This window comes from Brassica rapa, chromosome A10 (assembly GCF_000309985.2).
Source record: "Brassica rapa cultivar Chiifu-401-42 chromosome A10, CAAS_Brap_v3.01, whole genome shotgun sequence".
In the NCBI taxonomy this organism is placed as follows: domain Eukaryota; kingdom Viridiplantae; phylum Streptophyta; class Magnoliopsida; order Brassicales; family Brassicaceae; genus Brassica; species Brassica rapa.
The window spans coordinates 11,637,712-11,662,584 of record NC_024804.2 but is presented as its reverse complement, the minus strand read 5'-3'; the positions used below and the strand labels follow the sequence as shown (position 1 = coordinate 11,662,584).

Sequence of the window (24,873 nt, the reverse complement as noted above, 5' to 3'; positions counted from 1 at the left end):
TATGTTTATACGCTCTCGAAATAAGATGATAAATTCGATCAATAAATATATGCTTATCTTACAGCAAAATATTCCATAAATGTAAAAGATTACAACTTTCTTTCGATTCCAAAAAAAAGAAGCAAATACATCAACATACCGGAGATAACCGATGGGAACTATTTCGACCGTCTTTACACTAATGAGCCGACTTAGGGCCCATTTAATAGTCAGCCCATACATTCAGTTTCTTTAGTTTTTTATTAATTAATTAATATAATAATTTTATCTTCCCGGTCTTACGCGTTCAAAATTATGTCCGTTACCACTAAGAATCGTCGTCGTCTTCTCTTTCTTAATAGTTTGTTTAGAGCGATAGTCCCAAGATCGCCCCAAAAAGGATGAAGCTCAAATCGAACTTGAAGCAGCTTAATAAGCTCTCCGTTCCAGCTCAGCAAACCCCAATCTCTTCCTTCTTGTAAGTTTCCGCGATTCTCAATCGCACTTTTTATCACTTCCTTCGAGAATCTTATTGGATTCTGAATCTCTGATTGCGAACAAAGGTTTAAATTGATCGAATCTTCGATTGAAACGTGTTTGGGTTAAAATTGGTGAATACGTACAGGACTGCAAGTGGAACGTTTCACGATGGAGATTTTCTTCTAAACCAGAAGGGGTTAAAGCTGACGTCAGATGATAAGCAATCGAGGGTAATCTCACTTATCTAAACCCCTAATCCCTTTTTTTTAAGAGACCAATCAATGTTGTAGAGAAGAATCAGTTTCTTGTGTGTGTTTGTTTGTCTTTGGTTATAGCCTTCTGATAGCAAAGAGCTTGATTTCGAAATCACTGCTGAAGACTTAGAGACTGTGAGAGTCATCGGTAAAGGCAGCGGTGGAGTTGTACAATTGGTTCGTCACAAATGGGTTGGCAAGTTATTTGCTATGAAGGTACGTTTTTTTATTCATTGATTAACTACAGCAAGTTCTCTTCCCTCAGCCTTGCAATGTATGTGGTATCATCTTAGCCCTCAGGGATTCATAACACAGCAAGTAGAAAAGTTTTGATCTTTTCATGGAATTGTTTATTTGAGTGTTCGTTTCTTATGAATTACAGGTCATACAGATGAACATACAAGAAGAAATTCGTAAGCAAATTGTCCAGGAGCTCAAAATAAACCAAGCATCATCTCAGTGTCCACATGTTGTTGTCTGCTACCACTCTTTCTATCACAATGGAGCCTTTTCCCTTGTGCTTGAGTATATGGACCGTGGCTCTCTTGTTGATGTCATAAGACAAGTGAAGACTATCCTTGAGCCTTACCTTGCTGTCGTCTGTAAACAGGTCCACTGATTCAAACCATTACTAAAGATACTTCCATCATTCTCATGAGTTTATCAATCTTAGTTATTTTCTCTTGTAAACAGGTTTTGCAGGGGCTAGTTTACCTGCACAACGAAAGACATGTCATACACAGAGACATTAAACCATCAAACCTTCTTGTGAATCATAAAGGAGAAGTGAAAATCTCGGACTTTGGTGTCAGTGCAAGTCTTGCTAGCTCCATGGGACAGAGGGACACATTTGTTGGAACCTACAACTATATGTCGGTACGAAAACATTCCAAAACCATTACATTTAGAAACATTTACTATACAGATTTCTTCCATTTCATTTTCTAGTACCTCTCTTGTTTTGTTATCATACATGACCATGTCTTTTTTTTTTCCTTTTTTAACTTCTTCATCTCACAGCCTGAGAGGATCAGTGGAAGCACATACGACTACAGCAGCGACATTTGGAGTTTGGGGATGTCAGTGTTAGAATGTGCAATAGGAAGATTCCCATACTTGGAATCTGAAGACCAGCAAAACCCGCCTAGCTTTTATGAGCTTTTGGCAGCAATCGTAGAGAGTCCACCACCAACTGCTCCTTCTGATCAATTCTCCCCTGAATTTTGCTCCTTTGTATCAGCCTGGTAAGTGGGTAATTCATTATTAGCTTTTTCGTATACTTTGCAATTTCGTAATGGTTAAAATGGTTCTTCTTTACATTTCAAACAGCTTACAAAAGGATCCTCCAGCAAGAGCATCATCCTTGGACCTGTTGGTAAGTAATGCTTACCCACGACTCTCTTTTTCTCTCTTGGTAACAACATTTAGGATCTTTTGACGAAACATTCGGTTTTTGTTAATGCTCCCAGAGTCATCCATTCATAAAGAAGTTTGAGGACATGGATATTGATCTCGGGATACTTGTTGGCACTCTGGAACCACCTGTTAACTGCCTTAGATAAGTAAGCCTTCTTTTTTTCTTCTGCATTTTGTATATGATATGGTAAGATACATGATGTGTAATGTGTCTGATGATAGGAGTTTCAAGGCTCCTAATCAAATGTTGTAGTATAAAGGATGTCAAACCAGTCCTAAGTGATTTTAAAGCAAAGGAAATGCAAGACCATGCTTAATCTAAGTGCTACCAGTTTTTGAGATGTTTTTAAACTAGATTACTACCTAAAATGCAATAAAGGACAAAGCTTTCTTTCTTATAAGAAGGGAGAACTCATGGGCTATGGGAATTGATCTTGGGTGATCAAGATTCATCCTAAAGGTGTCAACTTTGAACCAATCTATATCTACCTTAGGCCTAGACACAATCCTAAGCAAACTCTATCCCTAGATGAATGCTCATTTACCTAGATAACTCAAGCATCAAATCCCTTTGGTTGAATGTTATCTAAGTAATCATTAATCTCAAGTCTACTAGCCATCTTAACACCTTTAACAACAAATCCCTTTGGTAAAGGATGTTAAAAGCTTAGGAGAGTTGGTTCATGCATTTCATCAAACACCTTCCGGGTATGAAATGCCTAGAGCTCAACTTTAGAGAGGCCAACTCTAAAGTTGCATTAAAAGCCCTCTACTAGCAACAAATAAAATTGATCTATACCTAAACACCTTAGATCTAGCTTAATCACCCTTAATCTCCCTAACCCATGAATCCAAAGATGATTACTCACTACTTTCCATGATGAGCCCAAGAATCAAAGATGATTTGGTGCTAATCATGATTAGTGATCAAGATAATCAAGCAATCACAAGAGAGAAATGATCAAGATATGATCTTTCACCTAAAAGTTCTTTTGTGATTAGATAGAAAACAAGATAAGATCCTACAATTAGGTCTGAAGGACCTTTATAGTTGCTTAAAGTCGAACCTGGTTTAACCCAACAAACCTAGGTTAACCAAAACACAAATTGGTAATTATCTGGTCAAACACGGAAAATGTTGACTTTCTTGACTCGCAGCGGCCACGTGAAACCGCTCCGCCTAGCCGCTGGGACACTCGCAGCGGCTTCCTTGCTTCGTCATCACAACGCTGCGACAAGTACGAACGCGACAGAGAACGGGGTATTTTCCCAGCGGTCTCGTCACACTGCTGCATCAGGCCGCTCCCGCACTTGGTCTCCATTTCTTGAGTCTTCATCTCTCGAGCGTCTCCAGCGGCTTCGGTACACCGCTGCGACAAGTACGAACGCGGCAGGGGATGAGGTATTTTCACAGCGGCTTCGGTTAACCGCTGCGTTAGGCCGCTCCCACACTTAGTCTTCGTTTCTCAGCGCTTGCAGCGGCTTCTTGAGGGGCCAAAAGGCCGCTGGGACGTCACAAGGCCGCTGGGACACTTAACCTCTGCGTCTCTTCTCCGAAAATCACCAATTTTGCCTCCAAATCATCTCTAGATACTCCAAAGTCACCATGTGAAATCTCCATCACCTGATAAGGACATATGTAATGCAATGCAACCTAAACATATCTAAATGCTATCCGAAATGATCAACATGTGCAAAAATGAATGGTTAAAACAATGCAAATTGGGAAGATATCAACTCCCCCAAACTTGTATCTTACTTGTCCTCAAGTGACCTTGTAGGAACTCATAAGAGAGAGAGGTTTGAAGGTGGGAACTCATAGCCAAAAGTAACACTTCCTAGCACTCAACTTAACATCCTATAGAAACATAGCAAATAGCATGAGAAATCTCTTTATTATACTCTAGCTTCTCTAGGCCTATCCATACTCTTTTTCCTCTACTCAAGTTGCAATACTCTCTACCAACAAGTCCCTTCAATCAGCTCACACATTGATTCACACACACACACAAGGTGAAGTCTCACAAATGGGCACATGTTCTCAATCATTTGGATAGGTATGCAATGGTCTAATATGAATGAAAAGATGGGTTCAAATGTTTTTATTTAAAGGTGGTTATCACTCAAAACAAGGAGCTTGATCATTATGCAAAATTTATCTAAGATTAGAAGCAACTCATGCATACATAGATTCATTCTCATCATTCTACCCCATTTTGTTATAAATGATCACAAGTTCTACCCTCTTTATCATCATCTCAAAATCAATCTAAACCCCTCACATCACTCACCCAATGTACAACTCTCTTTTTTTCATTTGACCCACTCACTAGGGATTTTAATCCATTTTCCACAAGCTCTAACTTTTTTTTCATTTCCTTCCCCAACTTCTTTTTGATCTTCTTTTTTTTTATTAGGAGGAAGGTTCTTTGTTGCATAATCAAGAGCTTCTTATTATTTTTTTCTTTTTTTCTTTTTATATATATATCCCTAGGAGCTTTCTTTTTATATCTCTCATCTTTCTCACTCTCCAAACCCAAGATATTGAAATTTAAAACACACAAACCCCTCTCACCATCCCCAAATGCTAACTCATTGTGCTAGCAAGAGATGAGAATAAACCTATGTCGCCTCCAATACTCTCAAGATTTTGCACATGACAAGCTTTCAAAAGAGACCTCACTCATGCAATTCAATGTTTGGTCTCAAAGAATGGTTAGGGTTTTAGGGTAAGGAGTGCCATTTGGGTTAACAAAGATAGGTATGAAGGAATAAGATAACCCAAATGTGTATGAGATCCATGATCAAGTATGCAAATGCCCATATGCAAGAGAGATTAAGTTAATTCAAGCCAAGTTTAGATTGGAGCTGATCTTAAGAACAATGCTAACATCAAGCAAGCAAACAAGTTTCAAGAAGAGTTTTCAAGGTTCGAAGCGTGCAAGGTTTTCAAGAGATGCTTAAGCTACTTGATATGTTTAACTAGGGTGTCATTTTGAATTCTAGACAAGGGTTCTTTGCAAGGCATTTTAAATCATTGTTCCCAATGCAAGTGAATGCAACCTATATGCTCTAAACTCAATCTTAAAAGTGCAAGTGATGCAACTACATGCTTCTTTTTGTGTTTTTCAAAATTTTTAAATTTTTTTGGTTTTTTTTTCTATGCATATATATATGTACAATGCAATGCATGAGACTCAAATCATCAAAGAAAACATGATCAAATACTTGATACCTCCCCCAAACTTTGTTCACACAGTCTCTGTGTTAGAAAGTAAGAGGAGATACCGAAAAGAGAAATAAATGCAAAGAAAAACTGGTATATACAATGGAAAGGGTGAGGATGATACCTGGCTAAGCAAAGGAGGATGCTCCCTCCGTGTCGTCGTCATCGGTAGCGACTGAAGGAGACTCGTTGGAGGAGGCTCGGGGTGGAGGAGCTGTGTTCCTGCGTCTACGACGGAGTCGCTACTCCGGGGAACGAGGAGGTCCATAGAAGACAGGGTATGGGAGAGTAGATGGACCAGCACCAGCCAACACGTCATCCCGTTGACAACCAGAACCGATTGACACTTGAGAGAGAAGTGCAGTGACCTTTTTCATCTGTCTCTTAAGCGCTTTCACTGAGTTCTTCAGCTTGTAGATGGTGGAATTTTGCATCTTGTTCCACCGAAGCAACTTGGCGTTTTGAGAGAGATCTTGGCGCAATGCAACGTTCGGTGTAACTCCACCATAAGGCTGAAAGTGGTATCTCTCTGTCCCATACACCGGGGCTGGTGTGGTCGGTCCTTCGTCATCAGCATCACTAGGACGAGCTGCCCGAGAAGAACTGGCCTTGGTCTTCTTCTTGCGCACTTTGGTGATGGTCTCAAGTACACCAAAATCTGCGGGAATGAGCTCATGAGCAGCTGGAGCGAAGAGCACATGCCGAGGATCAGATAGCGTCGTCAACCTCTCACAAGGGAGGAATATCTGTAGCTGCTCAGGGTCGAGATCAGTGGACCAAAAGGGGTAACCATACCGATCGCCGGATTGGCCGCTAAGGAAGTGGGTTTTCTTCAAGTAAGCAAGATCAATGGAGGCTGGAGCATGATCCCGAGGTCCCAAATCTATCCCAAATGCGTCCAAGATCGGAGTAATGAAGCTCCCGATAAACAGCGTCGGTTTTTCATTCGGAGTTGTCCAGGCCCAATCTCGATAGTACTCAAACCGCTTCATCAACAATCCCACAAGTCCCAAATCCTCAAAATCTTCCGGATCGGTGTGGAGTAGCGTTCCTTCCTCAATAATCGGGAGAAGTCCAAGAGCTAGAAGTTTGAGCTCATCATCGTTTGCTCCGCCCGGTTCCCTCCGTGAGTAAAAGGTGTGAGTAAGGACCTTGTGGGCATATCTCACTCCCGGGTTAGAGATGTCATTGCTCTTGTCCTCTCCCGCTGTAAGCGACCACCCCGTAATCACTGTCCATATGTCATCCACAATTGCCGACCTAGCAGGTTAGAAACGACTCACGGTTGTCAGAGAAACCGAGAATGGAGCTTAGCTTCTTGAAACTGATGCGCCCAAACCCCTCGGTCCTATGTTCGTCGCAATGGTATTGCACGAAGAATGTAGACAAAAACTCACAAGAAGCCTCCTTGTGAACCCCGTAGCTCATGCCAAGTAGTGACTCCATGCCCATGTTCCGGAGAATCATCCTTACATCTTCATAGATCCCAAGCGCATGAAGAGCTTTAGCATCCGGAAATCTCATGGGGTTCCATTTGACATCATTATAAAGGCGCTCATAGAGTTGTGCTGAAGTCGGTTTGCTGGTTGGGGGCACTCTCTTCTTCTTCTTAGCTGGCTTGGGAGCAGTTGTTTCTTCCTCCTCATCTTCAGTCTCAGCTCTAAGACCCTCTTCTATCATCTCTTCGATCTCTGCCTCCAATGTCGCTCTGTCAGCTGGCGAATTTTCTTTTTGCTGTGGAGCTTTGCGTCGGGAAACCTGAGCTGGTGGGTTTGGCGTTAGTCGGCCTGCTCGTGGTGGGTTGGTTCTTGTCCCAGCTCGAGACAAAGTGCCTACATCCACAATGTGATCAGTTCCGGGTCCGCGATCTTTCCCCATGTCCTGCTATCAACAAGCTCGAAAATGTATAAGTGATACGATCAATAAGAAACAAATTAAAGCTTGTGAAGAGTTAATAAGTTCAGAAGCAACATGTGGTGTTCATACTCATCTTATATAACTCAATAGACCCAATTCTAACATCAAACAATCACTCCCATGTCAATTTTCGAAAACCCCCAATATGAACCCTAACTTTTTCAAATCCTAATTCAGCTCAATTAGAGTCGTTTTTCATCTACGCAACTCATCAATCAAGCATAAGAAGACATAATTAACGAGTATTGAACAAGAAATCAACCATGCAACCACTTTGAAAAAGTTAGAAATTTTGAATGCAAAAATTAGATGGCGATTTCTCTATACCTTAGCTTGTTTCAGATAAACAAGGGTAGAGAAATGAAAATTCGAAGTGAAATCACGGAGATAGCAACTTGAATCAACGAATTTGGTGAAGAATTGAGAAAGTTATGAGTTTTTTTATGCTTGAGAGAATGAAAGTATGGAGTTTTGTGATAAGGGAGAAGAGAGATACGATATTCGGGGGAGAAGAAGGAGTTTCTCGCGACCGGTTTGCTGATTCCGATGCGGTTCAGTTGAATTGAACCGGAAATCGACGTCGGTACGCGCAATTGAGACTCGCAGCGGTCACCGTAAACCGCTCCACAAGACCGATGCGCCTCTCACAGCGGCTTCTTGCCACAAAACCTCACAGACCGCTGCGACAAGTACGAATCGGGCAGGGAGTAGAGTATTTTCACAGCGGTTTGAGGAGACCGCTCCGAGAGACCGCTGTGACACTTAAAGCATATTTCTCATCTTCTCGTTTGGTCGCAGCGGTATGCTTAGGCCGCTGTGGTTGGCCGCTGTGAGCGTTTTGAACCTCACCACACCTCGTTTAATGCCACAATCTCTCCTTTTGGACCTGAAAATCTGATAGACACAGAAAAATAGCCAAATACATACTAGAAATAGAAAATTAAAAGATAAAAATATGTGCAAGGATAGACATGGGACTTCCTCCCAAGTGAGCTTGTTTTAAGTCTCTAGCTTGACTTCCTTTCTTTTTGGCTAGGCGGGAATGGGGTCGGAGAGAGGAACCGAGGTTTTCTCCTCCTCTGTTGTGGCTCCCATGTAGAGCTTAACTCTCTGTCCATTGACTGTAAAGTCTCCACCATTCTTGTTCCATAACACAATTGCCCCATATGGCCTAACTTCTTTGATCTTGAAAGGACCGGACCATCTTGACTTGAGTTTTCCGGGGAACAACTTCAGTCTAGAGTTGTAGAGAAGCACTTGATCTCCAGCACTGAATTCCCTCTTCAAGATCTTCTTGTCATGAAAAGCTTTGGTTTTCTCCTTGTAAATCCTTGAGTTCTCAAAAGCATCAAGTCGGATCTCCTCCAGTTCATTGAGTTGGAGAAGTCTCTTCTCCTTGGCACTCTTGATGTCAAAGTTCAGCAACTTAACAGCCCGCAATGCTTTGTACTCAAGTTCAACCGGTAGATGACAAGCCTTCCCATACACAATGTTGAAAGGTGTGGTTCCTAAAGGAGTCTTGTAAGCAGTCCTATAAGCCCATAGTGCATCATCTAACTTGATGGACCAATCTTTCCTTGTAGTCCCCACTGTTTTCTCAAAAATAGACTTGATTTTTCTGTTGGAGATCTCAACTTGACCACTTGTCTGAGGATGGTAGGGAGTTGCAATCTTATGCTTTACACCATTCTTTTTGAGAAGACTTTCAAACAGCTTGTTGATAAAGCGAGAACCTCCATCACTGATGACAGCTCTTGGAACTCCAAACCTTGGAAAGATGGTGCTTTTGAACAATTTGATCACCACTCTAGAATCATTGGTGGGACTTGCCACAGCTTCCACCCACTTGGAGACATAGTCGACTGCTACAAGGATGTATTTGTTGCCAAAAGATGATGAGAATGGTCCCATGAAGTCAATACCCCACACATCAAACACCTCTACTTCTAGAATTGGGTTTTGAGGCATCTCATTCCTTTTGGTGATGTTTCCTCTCCTTTGGCATGAATCACACCTAGAGACAAAGTCTTGAGTGTCTTTAAACATATGAGGCTACCAAAATCCAGCTTGTAACACCTTTGAGACAGTCTTGAAAGTTGCAAAGTGCCCTCCATAGGATGATCCATGACAGTGTGTGAGGATCCCTTCAACTTCTTCATCAGCTACTGCTCTTCTATAGAGTTGATCCCTACAAAGGATGTAGAGGTAAGGTTCATCCCAATAGTATCTCTTCACATCTTTGTAAAACTTCTTCTTGGCATATCCTTCAAGATCAAGTGGCTCTCTTCCACAGGCTAAGTAGTTCACCAAATCAGCATACCAAGGCCCCTTCTCTTCAGTTGCCTTCACCTCTTCAAGCTTCTTTCCAGTTTCACAAACTGCTACCACTGCTCCAATTGCCATGATTTGCTCTTCTGGAAGCCCTTCATCAATAGGGATCCCACTCTCAATCTTCAGTCTAGACAAGTGATCAGCTACACCATTCTCAACTCCTGGCTTGTCTCTAATCTCAAGGTCAAACTCTTGTAGGAGCAAGATCCACCTCAACAGCCTTGGCTTAGCATCCTTCTTGGCCATGAGGTGTCTCAATGCAGCATGATCAGTGTAGACTATGACCTTTGACCCAACTAAGTAGCTTCTGAACTTCTCAAAGGCATAGACAATGGCTAGCAACTCCTTCTCAGTTGTAGCATACTTCATTTGGGCTTCATCAAGAGTTTTACTCGCATAGTAGATCACATGAGTCTTCTTGTCCTTCTTTTGACCAAGAACAACTCCCACAGCATAGTCACTAGCATCACACATGATCTCAAAGGGGAGATCCCAATCTGGTGGCTGCACAATGGGGGCACTAACCAGCTTCTCCTTCAACATCTTGAAGGCTTGTAGACATTCCCAATCAAAAACGAATGCAGCCTCCTTGCATAGAAGCTTAGTCATTGGCCTTGCTATCATCGAGAAGTCTTGGATGAATCTTCTATAGAATCCAGCATGACCAAGGAAGCTTCTAATATCTTTAACTGTCTTTGGTGCAGCTAACCCAACCATCACTTCAATCTTGGCCTTGTCTACCTAAATCCCCCTCTCTGAAATCTTGTGTCCAAGCACAATCCCTTCCTTTACCATGAAGTGACACTTCTCCCAATTCAGCACAAGGTTGGTCTCTTCACATCTCTTGAGGACCCAGCTAAGATTTGACAAACAAGCAGAAAACGAAGATCCGTAGACAGAGAAATCATCCATAAACACCTCCACAACATCCTCTATAAGATCAGAGAAAATCATGAGAAAGAACCACGATACCTTCCATCTCCTTCTTCTCCCCCGAAAACCGTATCTCTCTTCTCCCTTATCACAAAACTCCATACTTTCATTCTCTCAAGCATAAAAAAACTCATAACTTTCTCAATTCTTCACCAAATTCGTTGATTCAAGTTGCTATCTCCGTGATTTCACTTTGACTTTTCATTTCTCTACCCTTGTTTATCTGAAACAAGCTAAGGTATAGAGAAATCGCCATCTAATTTTCGCATTCAAAATTTCCAACTTTTTCAAAGTGGTTGCATGGTTGATTTCTTGTTCAATACTCGTTAATTATGTCTTCTTATGCTTGATTGATGAGTTGGGTAGATGAAAAACGACTCTAATTGAGCTGAATTAGGATTTGAAAAAGTTAGGGTTCATATTGGGGGTTTTCGAAAATTGACATGGGAGTGATTGTTTGATGTTAGAATTGGGTCTATTGAGTTATATAAGATGAGTATGAACACCACATGTTGCTTCTGAACTTATTAACTCTTCACAAGCTTTAATTTGTTTCTTATTGATCGTATCACTTATACATTTTCGAGCTTGTTGATAGTAGGACATGGGGAAAGATCGCGGACCCGGAACTGATCACATTGTGGATGTAGGCACTTCGTCTCGAGCTGGGACAAGAACCAACCCACCACGAGCAGGCCGACCAACGCCAAACCCACCAGCTCAGGTTTCCCGGCGCAAAGCTCCACAGCAAAAAGAAAAGTCGCCAGCTGACAGAGCGACATTGGAGGCAGAGATCGAAGATATGATAGAAGAGGGTCTTAGAGCTGAGACTGAAGATGAGGAGGAAGAAACACCTGCTCCCAAGCCAGCTAAGAAGCGGAAGAGAGTGCCCCCAACCAGCAAACCGACTTCAGCACAACTCTATGAGCGCCTTTATAATGATGTCAAATGGAACCCCATGAGATTTCCGGATGCTGAAGCTCTTCATGCGCTTGGGATCTATGAAGATGTAAGGATGATTCTCCGGAACATGGGCATGGAGTCACTACTTGGCATGAGCTACGGGGTTCACAAGGAGGCTTCTTGTGAGTTTTTGTCTACATTCTTCGTGCAATACCATTGCGACGAACATAGGACCGAGGGGTTTGGGCGCATCAGCTTTAAGATCAATGAGAGAACCTATAAGGTGGGTTTCAAGAAGCTAAGCTCCATTCTCGGTTTCTCGGACAACCGTGAGTCGTTTCTAACCTGCTAGGTCGGCAATTGTGGATGACATATGGACAGTGATTACGGGGTGGTCGCTTACAGCGGGAGAGGACAAGAGCAATGACATCTCTAACCCGGGAGTGAGATATGCCCACAAGGTCCTTACTCACACCTTTTACTCACGGAGGGAACCGGGCGGAGCAAACGATGATGAGCTCAAACTTCTAGCTCTTGGACTTCTCCCGATTCTTGAGGAAGGAACGCTACTCCACACCGATCCGGAAGATTTTGAGGATTTGGGACTTGTGGGATTGTTGATGAAGCGGTTTGAGTACTATCGAGATTGGGCCTGGACAACTCCGAATGAAAAACCGACGCTGTTTATCCGGAGCTTCATTACTCCGATCTTGGACGCATTTGGGATAGATTTGGGACCTCGGGATCATGCTCCAGCCTCCATTGATCTTGCTTACTTGAAGAAAACCCACTTCCTTAGCGGCCAATCCGGCGATCGGTATGGTTACCCCTTTTGGTCCACTGATCTCGACCCTGAGCAGCTACAGATATTTCTCCCTTGTGAGAGGTTGACGACGCTATCTGATCCTCGGCATGTGCTCTTCGCTCCAGCTGCTCATGAGCTCATTCCCGCAGATTTTGGTGTACTTGAGACCATCACCAAAGTGCGCAAGAAGAAGACCAAGGCCAGTTCTTCTCGGGCAGCTCGTCCTAATGATGCTGATGACGAAGGACCGACCACACCAGCCCCGGTGTATGGGACAGAGAGATACCACTTTCAGCCTTATGGTGGAGTTACACCGAACGTTGCATTGCGCCAAGATCTCTCTCAAAACGCCAAGTTGCTTCGGTGGAACAAGATGCAAAATTCCACCATCTACAAGCTGAAGAACTCAGTGAAAGCGCTTAAGAGACAGATGAAAAAGGTCACTGCACTTCTCTCTCAAGTGTCTATCGGTTCTGGTTGTCAACGGGATGACGTGTTGGCTGGTGCTGGTCCATCTACTCTCCCATACCCTGTCTTCTATGGACCTCCTTGTTCCCCGGAGTAGCGACTCCGTCGTAGACGCAGGAACACAGCTCCTCCACCCCGAGCCTCCTCCAACGAGTCTCCTTCAGTCGCTACCGATGACGACGACACGGAGGGAGCATCCTCCTTTGCTTAGCCAGGTATCATCCTCACCCTTTCCATTGTATATACCAGTTTTTCTTTGCATTTATTTCTCTTTTCGGTATCTCCTCTTACTTTCTAACACAGAGACTGTGTGAACAAAGTTTGGGGGAGGTATCAAGTATTTGATCATGTTTTCTTTGATGATTTGAGTCTCATGCATTGCATTGTACATATATATATGCATAGAAAAAAAAACCAAAAAAATTTAAAAAATTTGAAAAACACAAAAAGAAGCATGTAGTTGCATCACTTGCACTTTTAAGATTGAGTTTAGAGCATATAGGTTGCATTCACTTGCATTGGGAACAATGATTTAAAATGCCTTGCAAAGAACTCTTGTCTAGAACTCAAAATGACACCCTAGTTAAACATATCAAGTAGCTTAAGCATCTCTTGAAAACCTTGCACGCTTCGAGCCTTGAAAACTCTTCTTGAAACTTGTTTGCTTGCTTGATGTTAGCATTGTTCTTAAGATCAGCTCCAATCTAAACTTGGCTTGAATGAACTTAATCTCTCTTGCATATGGGCATTTGCATACTTGATCATGGATCTCATACACATTTGGGTTATCTTATTCCTTCATACCTATCTTTGTTAACCCAAATGGCACTCCTTACCCTAAAACCCTAACCATTCTTTGAGACCAAACATTGAATTGCATGAGTGAGGCCTCTTTTGATAGCTTGTCATGTGCAAAATCTTGAGAGTATTGGAGGCGACATAGGTTTATTCTCATCTCTTGCTAGCACAATGAGTTAGCATTTGGGGATGGTGAGAGGGGTTTGTGTGTTTTAAATTTCAATATCTTGGGTTTGGAGAGTGAGAAAGATGAGAGATATGAAAAGAAAGCTCCTAGGGATATATATAAAAAAAGAAAAAAAAGAAAAAAAATAATAAGAAACTCTTGATTATGCAACAAAGAACCTTCCCCCTAATAAAAAAAAGAAGATCAAAAAGAAGTTGGGGAAGGAAATGAAAAAAAAGTTAGAACTTGTGGAAAATGGATTAAAATCCCTAGTGAGTGGGTCAAATGAAAAAAAAGAGTTGTACATTGGGTGAGTGATGTGAGGGGTTTAGATTGATTTTGAGATGATGATAAAGAGGGTAGAACTTGTGATCATTTATAACAAAATGGGGTAGAATGATGAGAATGAATCTATGTATGCATGAGTTGCTTCTAATCTTAGATAAATTTTGCATAATGATCAAGCTCCTTGTTTTGAGTGGTAACCACCCTTAAATAAAAACATTTGAACCCATCTTTTCATTCATATTAGACCATTGCATACCTAGCCAAATGATTGAGATCATGTGTCCATTTGTGAGACTTCACCTTGTGTGTGTGTGTGTGAATCAATGTGAGAGCTGATTGAAGGGACTTGTTGGTAGAGAGTATTGCAACTTGAGTAGAGGAAAAAGAGTATGGATAGGCCTAGAGAAGCTAGAGTATAATAAAGAGATTGCTCATGCTATTTGCTATGTTTCTTTAGGATGTTAAGTTGAGTGCTAGGAAGTGTTACTTTTGGCTATGAGTTTCCACCTTCAAACCTCTCTCTCTTATGAGTTCCTACAAGGTCACTTGAGGACAAGTAAGATACAAGTTTGGGGGAGTTGATATTTTCTCAATTTGCATTGTTTTAACCATTCATTTTTGCACATGTTGATCATTTAGGATAGCATTTAGATATGTTTAGGTTGCATTGCATTACATATGTCCTTATCAGGTGATGGAGATTTCACATGGTGACTTTGGAGTATTTAGAGATGATTTGGAGGCAAGATTGGTGATTCTCGGAGAAGAGACGCAGAGGTTAAGTATCCCAGCGGCCTTTTGACGTCCCAGCGGCCTTTTGGCCCCTCAAGAAGCCGCTGCAAGCGCTGAGAAACGGAGACTAAGTGTGGGAGCGGCCTAACGCAGCGGTTAACCGAAGCCGCTGTGAAAATACCTCATCCCCTGCCGCGTTCGTACTTGTCGCAGCGGTGTACCGAAGCCGCTGGAGACGCTCGAGAGATGAAGACTCAAGAAATGGAGACCAAGTGCGGGAGCGGCCTGATGCAGCGGTGTGACGAGACCGCTGGGAAAAATACCCCGTTCCCTGCCGCGTTCGTACTTGTCGCAGCGGTGTGATGACGAAGCAAGGAAGCCGCTGCGAGTGTCCCAGCGGCTAGGCGGAGCGGTTTCACGTGGCCGCTGCGAGTCAAGAAAGTCAACATTTTCCGTGTTTGACCAGATAATTACCAATTTGTGTTTTGGTTAACCCAGGTTTGTTGGGTTAAACCAGGTTCGACTTTAAGCTACTATAAAGGTCCTTCAGACCTAATTGTAGGATCTTATCTTGTTTTCTATCTAATCACAAAAGAACTTTTAGGTGAAAGATCATATCTTGATCATTTCTCTCTTGTGATTGCTTGATTATCTTGATCACTAATCATAATTAGCACCAAATCATCTTTGATTCTTGGGCTCATCATGGAAAGTAGTGAGTAGTCATCTTTGGATTCATGGGTTAGGGAGATTAATTAAGGGTGATTAAGCTAGATCTAAGGTGCTTAGGTATAGATCAATCTTATTCGTTGCTAGTAGAGGGCTTTTAATGCAACTTTAGAGTTGGTCTCTCTAAAGTTGAGCTCTAGGCATTTCATACCCGGAAGGTGTTTGATGAAATGCATGAACCAACTCTCCTAAGCTTTTAACATCCTTTACCAAAGGGATTTATTGTTAAAGGTGTTAAGATGGCTAGTAGACTTGAGATTAATGATTACTTAGATAACATTCAACCAAATGGATTTGATGCTTGAGTTATCTAGGTAAATGAGCATTCATCTAGGGATAGAGTTTGCTTAGGATTGTGTCTAGGCCTAAGGTAGATATAGATTGGTTCAAAGTTGACACCTTTAGGTTGAATCTTGATCACCCAAGATCAATTCCCATAGCCCATGAGTTCTCCCTTCTTATAAGAAAGAAAATTTTGTCCTTTATTGCATTTTAGGTAGTAATCTAATTTAAAAACATTTCAAAAACTGGTAGCACTTAAATTAAGCATGGTCTTGCATTCTCTTTGCTTTAGAATTACTTAAAACTGGTTTGATATCTTTTATACTACAACATTTGATTAGGAGCCTTGAAACTCTTATCATCAGTGTCTGAGCGTCGGAAAAGATTATTATTACTTAATGAACAAAACCGGATGAGATTTTATTATTCATTCTTTAATATGAAATATTCAGGTTTTTGTTGAATACGTGATTAAGTAGACGGAGTCAATTATATAACTTATTTTTTCTCCAAGATTATGACATTTCATAAAGACTAAATCAAACGCTAACTATATAACATAGTCTTGACACGAGAAATTTATTTGAGAGATCCTATCCAAGGAGATGATGAGTCATAGACACTCTCATGAGTCTATACTCCAAAAACCCATTCATCTTATATATTAAAAGAGAAGTCACAACTTTGACTCATATGTGATTTTAAAAAAATGGACTTAATGAACCTATTATTAGAGAGTCATGTTACATTTAGTTTTTAATATTATCATTATTATAGATCTAAATAACTCACTTTCTAGATTATAAGAACTAAATAATATGTCTACTACATTATAGGAATTAAATAATTATTAATCTTTTTCTAGCAAAAAAAACGTGATCTGGAAACAATCAATTATATTTTTAAAAAATATATGATAAAATTATTATGTTTTAAAAATATACGATAAAATTATATTAATATATACCAATGTAGAATTGAAAACAAAATGTTTTTATAAAAATAAATGAAAATAAAAACCCGCGCGAGATCTAGTGTTTATTAGAATAGAAGTCAAATGATTATTTACTTACTAGTGGAATTTTGATTATTGATCAAGAAAATTCTTGCTCACAGTCTTTCATATTACTTTGTACAAGGGTATAAATATTTCATATACTCTACAAAATCTTTGCAAAAATCCCATCTATTTTGTGATTTTAATTATACGAATATCTTTGTTCTGAGTATCTTCTTGAGATGCATAAAGAGTGTGCACCGTTTCAAACATTAATCTAAGACTGGCTTTGTTTTCATAATATAAAGAAGATATGGAGATTCGGGAAAAAATCCCACAAACATAAAAAGTAGAGCCAGAGAAAAAAAGGAAGAAGAAACTTGCATCTCTTCTAGAGACATACACCATTCATTATAAGAGTGTTTACTCAAAAACTAACTGACATGTCTTCGAAATTCTTTTCAGTTTCTTTAACTTCATGACCATGCGATGATCTTTGTTTCTACTTCTTGTTGAAAATGTTGCCATCTTTAGACAAGTAGCGTTTGCTAGTATGCACGCAGCCACTTTCCTATGCTGCACTGTGTTTTCATATTGTCTCCATTCAAAGATCTCTAGATGCGTCAATAAACATTCGGGAACAACTGCTGGTTCTTCCCAAAAGCTCATCGGATCATTGTATTGGGCACTATGATTCTGAGACCACCAAAAAAAAAACATTACGTGAGTTAGTGTTCGCCCTTTGTGGGAACTACCTACCAGTTTCATTCTTCTAACTAATTTATGAAGAACTTCTAGAGCAGTGTGGTAGCTCCCAAGACTCACAAGTGTAGATCGTTCAAAAATATACATAAAATGGATTAATGATATACTAGTATTCTATGCATTCAAGTATATCCATCGTTATAACTCTAATTAACATGCTAGTAAAATAAACAAGTCCATACTATTACTACATACCGACATAAGCTTGAGAGATTGGAGTCTTGGAGACTCATTGAGTATAGAAGCAAGAAGATTGACCCATCCCGCAGAACATGTACATAGCTCTAGATGTTCAAGATAGGGAAAGACAGAGCCACGGCGATATGGAATCTACAGATGAAGTTATATGATTTACTGTGCTGAGAATGAGAATAACCAAACATAGAAGAAACATTACTTGGGGGGTAACAAAGTTTTCTTACCTCCGAATTTGGAGAACATAGAGAAAGATGTTGGACTGAGGTAAGAGATCCAATGAAATTCTCAGATTGCTCACAAATGACCTGGATATTCGCTTTTGTTACCTCTGGCGTAAACTCAAGCATTAGAAAGTTACTGACAGTATCCTTAATGTTCAAAGTCTGCAAAGCAGGAGCATTTATCAAAAACCCATGATTCTCCTTTTCGTCGTCGTCAGTACGTTTCTCTCTTGAGTTATTAATAGTTAAGCTCTTCAAAGTAGGCACATTGATACTATATAACTTCACATTGTCATATCTGGTTCGGCTTATAACCAAATGTTCAAGAGCTGCACACCTTTTTAAAAGCGTTGCAACATATTCATCCCCATGGAATTTAACAGATGAAAGGTGAAGGCTTTTGATTGATGACAAACAGGACTCAGGTGGGATAACCCTGAACATTGGCATATAATCTCGTTCGGTTTGGCTTACGACCAGATATTCAAGAACCGGGCAACTTTGTAGAAGACGTGTAAGAGAATTGCACGCTATATTATTACTACTAGGCGATAAAAGGTGCAGACTTTTGAGTGACGACAAGGAAACACGCTCCGAATAGTTATAGCAGGTTCTGTTTAAAACCAAATATTCAAGAGAGCCTGCACACGTTTTTAAAAGCGTTGCAATAGCTTTATCATTCGAGAGTTCGACAGATAAAAGGTGCAGACTCTTGATTGATGACAAACGAGACTCAGGTGGGATAACACTAAAAACCGGACTCAACTCACGTTCGGTTTGGGATACAACCAGATATTCAAGAATCGGACAACTTTGTAGAAGATGTGTAAGAAGACCAGACGTATGGTGTACTGCCGATAAAAGGTGCAGACTTCTTAGTGACGGCAAGCAAAATCTAACCTCATCATTTATACCATAGTAATTTTGTAAAAGCCTTGCGTTAGATGCCTTTTGCGAGAATTCAACGGAGAAAAGGTGCAGACTTTTAAGAGATGGCAAACAGAAACCACGAGGAACATGCTTGATAGTTACTTCACGGAGTATCAATGATTTTAGGGTTGTGCAAGTACTCAAGCAACTTGGCAGAACTAGGGTTCCACCATACAAGTTGAATCTCAGCTTTCTTACAGATGTATTAACCGCCACTTGAACCCAAAAGTTGATGTCTGAAGCCGAATAGTTTCTGTTAAGCTTGAGATGCAATCTCTCTAGGATCTGATCATCGTCAGACAACAAAGATCCGTAATAAAAACTCATGAAAGTCACGAAACTCTCCTCATTATCATATTCTAACGTGACGTCCGACACCAGATTATAAGGATTCTCGTGCTGCTCTGATATGAGATGTGTTGCAACGCTCTCTTTAAAGTTCGGAAGCATTGAGAATATCTTCAAGATCAGTTCATCTGGTAAGTCATTGAGTCTCAGACGTTTCACCATGTTTTTGTTTATCTTGGCTGCCCTCTCCATATCCTGGCTAGTTTTATGACACAGAGAAACGAATCCTACGTTTAAATTAGGTTTCGAGATTAATATATACTAGAACTAGACCCGCCCGACCCGACATGTGTTTTTTTTGTTTACTTAATGTAACTAAATATTTTTACACCATTATATAATCTATAAAAATTATAATAAATGCTGTTACATAATTCCACTTATAGTAAAAGTAAAATGATTTATATAACTGTAAATGTAAATATCACGCGAATATTTGTTTTTATTTGACCGATATCATTTTTATTTACCCGATATCGAATTGGCAGTGGTAAAGGAGATGCTAGTAGCCTTTCATTGGTCGGGTTTGATACACATTGGAAACAATTATTTACAACATTTGGGTTCTCAGTAAAAAAGAGAAACCACTTTTTTCATTTTTTAGAAATATATTTTTGTTTTCTATAAATAACATAATATTTATTTATTTTTTCACGTATTATTTATTTTTATTATGACATTACGCATAATAATTAAAATATATATTTTTAGTTTATTTTAGTTTATGTGTGTGTTTTCTATAAACTAAAATATATATGCGAAAATAATGTTTGAGATGTTTTGATAGGTTTTTGGTCATAAATGATAACTATATTTAAATTTTCAATCCGTTATATAAGTAATTTTAATTTTTAATTTCTCAACCCAATATATAAATATTCGTCATCCATTTTTAACACTAAAATATGTATATTATACTTATGAAAATGAGTAATTTGTTAGAATGAGTAATTGCATTTCTTGTATTTATATTATTATCAAATTAATTTTATTTTAACTTATTGACTTTAACATTTTATTATATGTAGGATTTTTATTTTATATGACTTTTTTTTTATTTTACAACATTGTTATCTTATCTAAATGTTTTTCTTTACATAAAAAAACTTGAAGAATATTCTTTTTAATACTAATACTTAAATGTACATGTTATTACCAAATCTAATATTTCAAATCCTTACTAAAGAAAAATAATTTAAGGTAAAATTTAATTGAACATGTGTAAAATTATACATAATTTAAAAATAATTTTCTAATAGCATTTTAGTTACATATATCTAAAACAATATCGTCAATTAAATAGATTAGTCAAATTGGTTATTTGAAAATTTTAATTAGGTACAAATTTAGAATTATCAAGTAAAATGGAACTTTTTAAATATGTTCTCATTATTAAGTTTTTATTCTCAAATACAACATATCCTTTAAAATTTTTAAATATTGTTAATTGATTTCATTAACAATAAAATTTTGAAAAGTAATAAACATTATTTAATAGAGGATAATACCCATGAATTTATAGAAGTAATTTTTCTACTTTACATATTAAGGTTTATAGTATTAATGTGCATTAAGTGTAATATTTATCATGAATTTGTTATGGAATAGATTTAGAAAAAAATAAGTTAGATTTAAGATTATTAATTATTTCAATGGCATTGTATTGTAATTAAGTTGTAAGTCTTAGGGTTATCTCTTATTTGTACTTCTCTTTTAGTAGTATAGATACTAGATTTTGACCCGCACATTCGTGCGGATATTTTTCATTTTATGAATGTATACTTTTGATTTATTATAAACATTTTAAGCATATAATTTTAATTTTAGTGTTATATATTGTGAATATAAACCTATTATTTTAGTAAATTGTATACATGGTAGCATCCATCATATTATTTTAGTAAATTTTATTGATATAGAATATTTTTTGGCTGTTATGATATTAAGTGTTTTTTGTTATTAAATTAAGACTTCAAAATATTAGATTACTTTAATTTTTATAACATTGTTTGTTTTTTCGTGTTACATTTCAAGAAGTTATTCTTTATTAGCTATGATTATACCTTTTGAAAAATTTAAAACATTATCATTTTAAGTTTGCATACTTATTTTTTAAATTTTATATTTTGTCAAAGTTGTTTGGAAAATTACACAACTATATTTAAGGTGGGAGATTATATGATTTTCAAAATAGTTTTGTTACTAAATTAATACATTATTTTATATAAATAATTTTAATTTCGGTAAGATTTTTATACATCTCTCAGAATATGTTTATAATTAATATAAATATTAAATTTATAAATAAAATTTGATTTGTCTTTAATATTTTGAATGAATAATTAAAATTTCATAGTTTTCTAATAACATATTTTTAAATAGTATATGAACTAAAGGTTAGTTATAAACTATTATATTTTTGTATATTATTATTTTTTAAACAATATATTGTTGAGAGTTTCAAAATAAAAAAAAATAAAATAATATGTAGTTGTAAATATAAAAGTTTAACCTATGTTAATGAATTTATATTTATAAATTTATTTTTCTAAAAAAATATAATATAGTTTATGAATTCTAACGTATTTTGATGATGAGTGATAATTTATTTAAATGAAACTATTTTAAAAATAAAATAGATAAATTTACACATATTTAATTCATATAGTACTTCTATTTTAATATAATACATAATATAATTAAAAATATATATAAAATAGTATATAATTTCATTTTCTTGTTTTATAATAAATTTTTAATTAACATTGAATTATAAAGTTATATTAGTATTTACGAAATTAATTAAGTGTTATTTTATAAAAATATTTAGAAGGTTGGTAAGATTTTGTTAGATTCTTTCTCAACAAAACTTGTTATACTTAAAAATAAATTTAAATTTAAATTTGTTTTATTATTAATGTAAATAATGAAATATGTCATATTAAGTAATTTTTTAGATGGTCCTAGTATGACTCGTTAATAGTAGATAAAAAATAGGACTCTGTTTTAATAGATTAGATATATGAAGAAGAGAAAAATAATCAGCAAAGGTTAGTTTCCATTCTACGTGGAAAAGAAGTCTAGTTTTGACTCATCCCAATATTCCTGATTTGGTAACTCTCTAACCAGAATCATAAAATGCGGACTTTGGCTCAACCCAATGAATAACTTTTTTAAATATTGTTAATTGATTTCATTCGGCTCAATCATATAATACGTGGATCAGATATCCGGATTTTAAAGGTATTTGCGATTTGCTTCGTATATCACGGATGTCTAATTTTTTTATTTGTTTTGTTTCGGAAAAATACGGATATTCGGAAAAACGGATATCCAAAAAATAAATAGATATTTGCAGATATTTACGAATACTTACGGATATCTCATATGTTTTGATTAATACAAATAATCTTAAAAATTTGATACATATTTGTTTTGTAAAATTTTTTTGCATGATATATATGACAAGGAGTAGAGAATCTACATATTTTGTAAATTTTTTGAACTTAATTAACAATTATAATAACACAAAACTTAAGAAAAAAATTATAATTGTCATAATTGTGCCTTTAATTTAATACTTTTATATAGTAATAATATGAATAGAATTTATCAAATCATATGTTAGAATAATAATTATATAATTTTATACATTAAAAACTTTAAATATAATCAAGATATACATGTATTTATATATTGTCGGATCAGATCGGATATCCGCTTTTCAATATTTTAATATTTGTGATTTGCTTCAATTTTAACGGATACTGATTTTTAGTATTTGTTTTGATTCGAAAGTTTACGGATATTCAGAATTTTTGGATCGAATCAAAACTAATAACGAATCGAATCAAATTTAACAGATAAAATGTCCAGCTCTATGAATAACATAGAAAAGTTATATGTATATAATGAAAGACTTTCCTCTTTTCTAAAAGTGTCTATTCAGCATTATGTGGGTTCTATATATTTTTCTTTTATTAATGAATTTTGTTATATATGGTAACTGATTTCTGATTTCGTTATATATATACTAGGACGAGATCCACACTTTCCGTGAAGTGAGACATGCATAAGAACCATATGTTCGAAATAAGTCTCATTTTTTCAATATTTTGGTTTATAAAAATTAGATTTCATATTAAAATCACATCCATTTTGGTTTGGTTCCGGTTTCTGGTTTATTCAATTTTAATCTGATCTCGGTTTAGTTTTTTGATATTTTGATTTATAAAAATTAGATATCATATAAAAATCATATTTATTTTGGTCTTCATCTGGGGACGGTAGCTCTCAAGTGTAGATCGTTCAAAAATAAAGGTGGAAACATAAAATGGTTTGATGGCATATTATTTTTCTGTAAAACATTGGTTTATATCCTCTAAATTTAAGAAATAAATAACATAAACATAGATCCCCAAATTTGTATAATTTTTAATATTTTATATTAAAATCCGTGAACTGCGTGTAGCCTCCAAAATTTCACGTTTGGTCGTGGCTAGTTAAAAAAAGTCAATACTACATACCGACTTAAAGATTGGAGCCTTGGAGCGTCATTGAGTATAGAAGCAAGAAGATTGGCCCATCCCGCAGAACATGTACATGGCTCTAGATGTTCAAGATAGGGAAATACAGAGCCACGGCGATATGGAGTCTGCAAAATGAAGTACGTATATATACTGACAATAACCAAACATAGAAGAAACATTTTTGACATTATAGGGGTAATAAATTAGGTTCTTACCTAAGAAGATCGAGAACATAGAGAAAGATGTTGGATTGAGGTAAGAGATCCAATGAACTTCTCAGTTTGGACACAAGTAACCTGGATATTCGCTTTGGTCACCTCGGGCATAAACTTAAGCATAAGAAAGTTACTGACTGTATCATTAATGTTCAAAGTCTCCAAAGCAGGAGCATTTATCCAAAACCCATGAATCTCCTTGTCGTCGTTGGGGCTAGGGATGTTAACATGGGTAACTACCCATGGGTTTACCCAAACCCACTAATAATGGGTTGGGTTTTTACCCGTCTAAGATTTATTGGATCGACCATGGGTATTAATTTTAAAACCCATATTTATGTTGGGTAAATACAAAAGGGTAATGGTGTACCCATGAGTTTTCAGTTTTGTTATTATATTTTCACCATTTTAATTAAATTATATAAAATTTGCAAAAACGTTTTTTGCCGTCAAAATCAAAAAATGAATTTTCCGTCAAAACCGTAAAAATAAATTATCTCACAGAAACCAAAATATGAGTTTTTCCGCCAAAACCGAAAATCGAGTTTTTCTGCCGAAATCGCATAACCGAGTTTTCCCGCCAAAACCATAAAACCAAGTTTTCCCGTCAAAACCGCAAAACCGAGTGTTCCCGTCAAAACCGCAAAACTGAGTATTTCGTCAAAATCGCAAAACCAAGTTTTCCGCCAAAACCGCAAAACCGAGTTTTCCGACTGAAAACCGAAAAATCGAGTTTTCCCGCCGAAACCGTAAAACCGAGTTTTCCCGCCAAAACCGCAAAACCAAAATTTTCGCCAAAACCGCAAATCCCAATTTTCTCGCCAAAACCGCAAACCCCAATTTTCCCGCCAAAACCGCAAAAATCAATTTTCCGCCGAAATCGAAAAATCATGTTTTCTCGCCGAAACCAAAAAGCCGAGTTTTCCCGCAGAAACAGTAAAACCGAGTTTTCTCTCCAAAACC

General features: G+C 37.4%; 3 protein-coding genes across 4 annotated transcripts in view; 1 reads left to right on the top strand and 2 right to left on the bottom strand.

The window, feature by feature from the left end:
* The first annotated feature begins 154 nt into the window (after positions 1-154).
* On the top strand, positions 155-16,220 carry LOC103845091 (mitogen-activated protein kinase kinase 6). Of its 2 annotated transcripts, XR_004452524.1 has the most exons (9): positions 155-457; positions 605-689; positions 795-929; positions 1,096-1,323; positions 1,407-1,589; positions 1,734-1,957; positions 2,043-2,088; positions 2,183-2,337; positions 16,072-16,220. XR_004452524.1 is itself a non-coding variant. In XM_009121920.3 (8 exons), the coding sequence occupies exons 1-8, from the start codon at positions 381-383 to the stop codon at positions 2,273-2,275; spliced, it is 1,071 nt and encodes a 356-aa protein (XP_009120168.1). In that variant the 5' UTR covers positions 155-380; the 3' UTR covers positions 2,276-2,451. The 2 variants fall into 2 exon arrangements, 1 of the variants encoding a protein (XP_009120168.1); XM_009121920.3 differs by lacking the exon at positions 16,072-16,220 and having other exon boundaries at positions 2,183-2,451.
* A 215-nt stretch (positions 16,221-16,435) lies between these two features.
* The window catches only part of LOC103845090 (putative FBD-associated F-box protein At5g56560), a 23,894-nt gene continuing 15,456 nt past the window's right edge, over positions 16,436-24,873 (bottom strand). Inside the window, exons 3-5 of the mRNA XM_033282171.1 lie at positions 17,892-22,671; positions 17,665-17,799; positions 16,436-17,400 (exon numbers count right to left, since the gene is read on the bottom strand). Coding sequence (XP_033138062.1) covers positions 17,128-17,400; positions 17,665-17,799; positions 17,892-19,358 — 1,875 coding nt within the window. The 5' untranslated portion in view covers positions 19,359-22,671 and the 3' untranslated portion in view covers positions 16,436-17,127. The remainder of the gene's footprint in view (positions 17,401-17,664; positions 17,800-17,891; positions 22,672-24,873) is intronic.
* LOC117128986 (F-box/FBD/LRR-repeat protein At5g56570) lies at positions 21,116-24,867 on the bottom strand. The gene has a single exon (XM_033282177.1). The coding sequence runs from the start codon at positions 23,881-23,883 to the stop codon at positions 23,665-23,667; it is 219 nt and encodes a 72-aa protein (XP_033138068.1). The 5' UTR covers positions 23,884-24,867; the 3' UTR covers positions 21,116-23,664.

Coding starts and splice junctions, on each gene's coding strand:
- LOC117128986 (XM_033282177.1), bottom strand. CDS start 23,883: ATGTCAAAAATGTTTCTTCTATGTTTGGTTATTGTCAGTATATATACG.
- LOC103845091 (XM_009121920.3), top strand. CDS start 381: ATGAAGCTCAAATCGAACTTGAAGCAGCTTAATAAGCTCTCCGTTCCA. Junction 690..794: donor CAGATGATAAGCAATCGAGG/GTAATCTCACTT, acceptor CTTTGGTTATAG/CCTTCTGATAGCAAAGAGCT. Junction 1,590..1,733: donor GAACCTACAACTATATGTCG/GTACGAAAACAT, acceptor TTCATCTCACAG/CCTGAGAGGATCAGTGGAAG.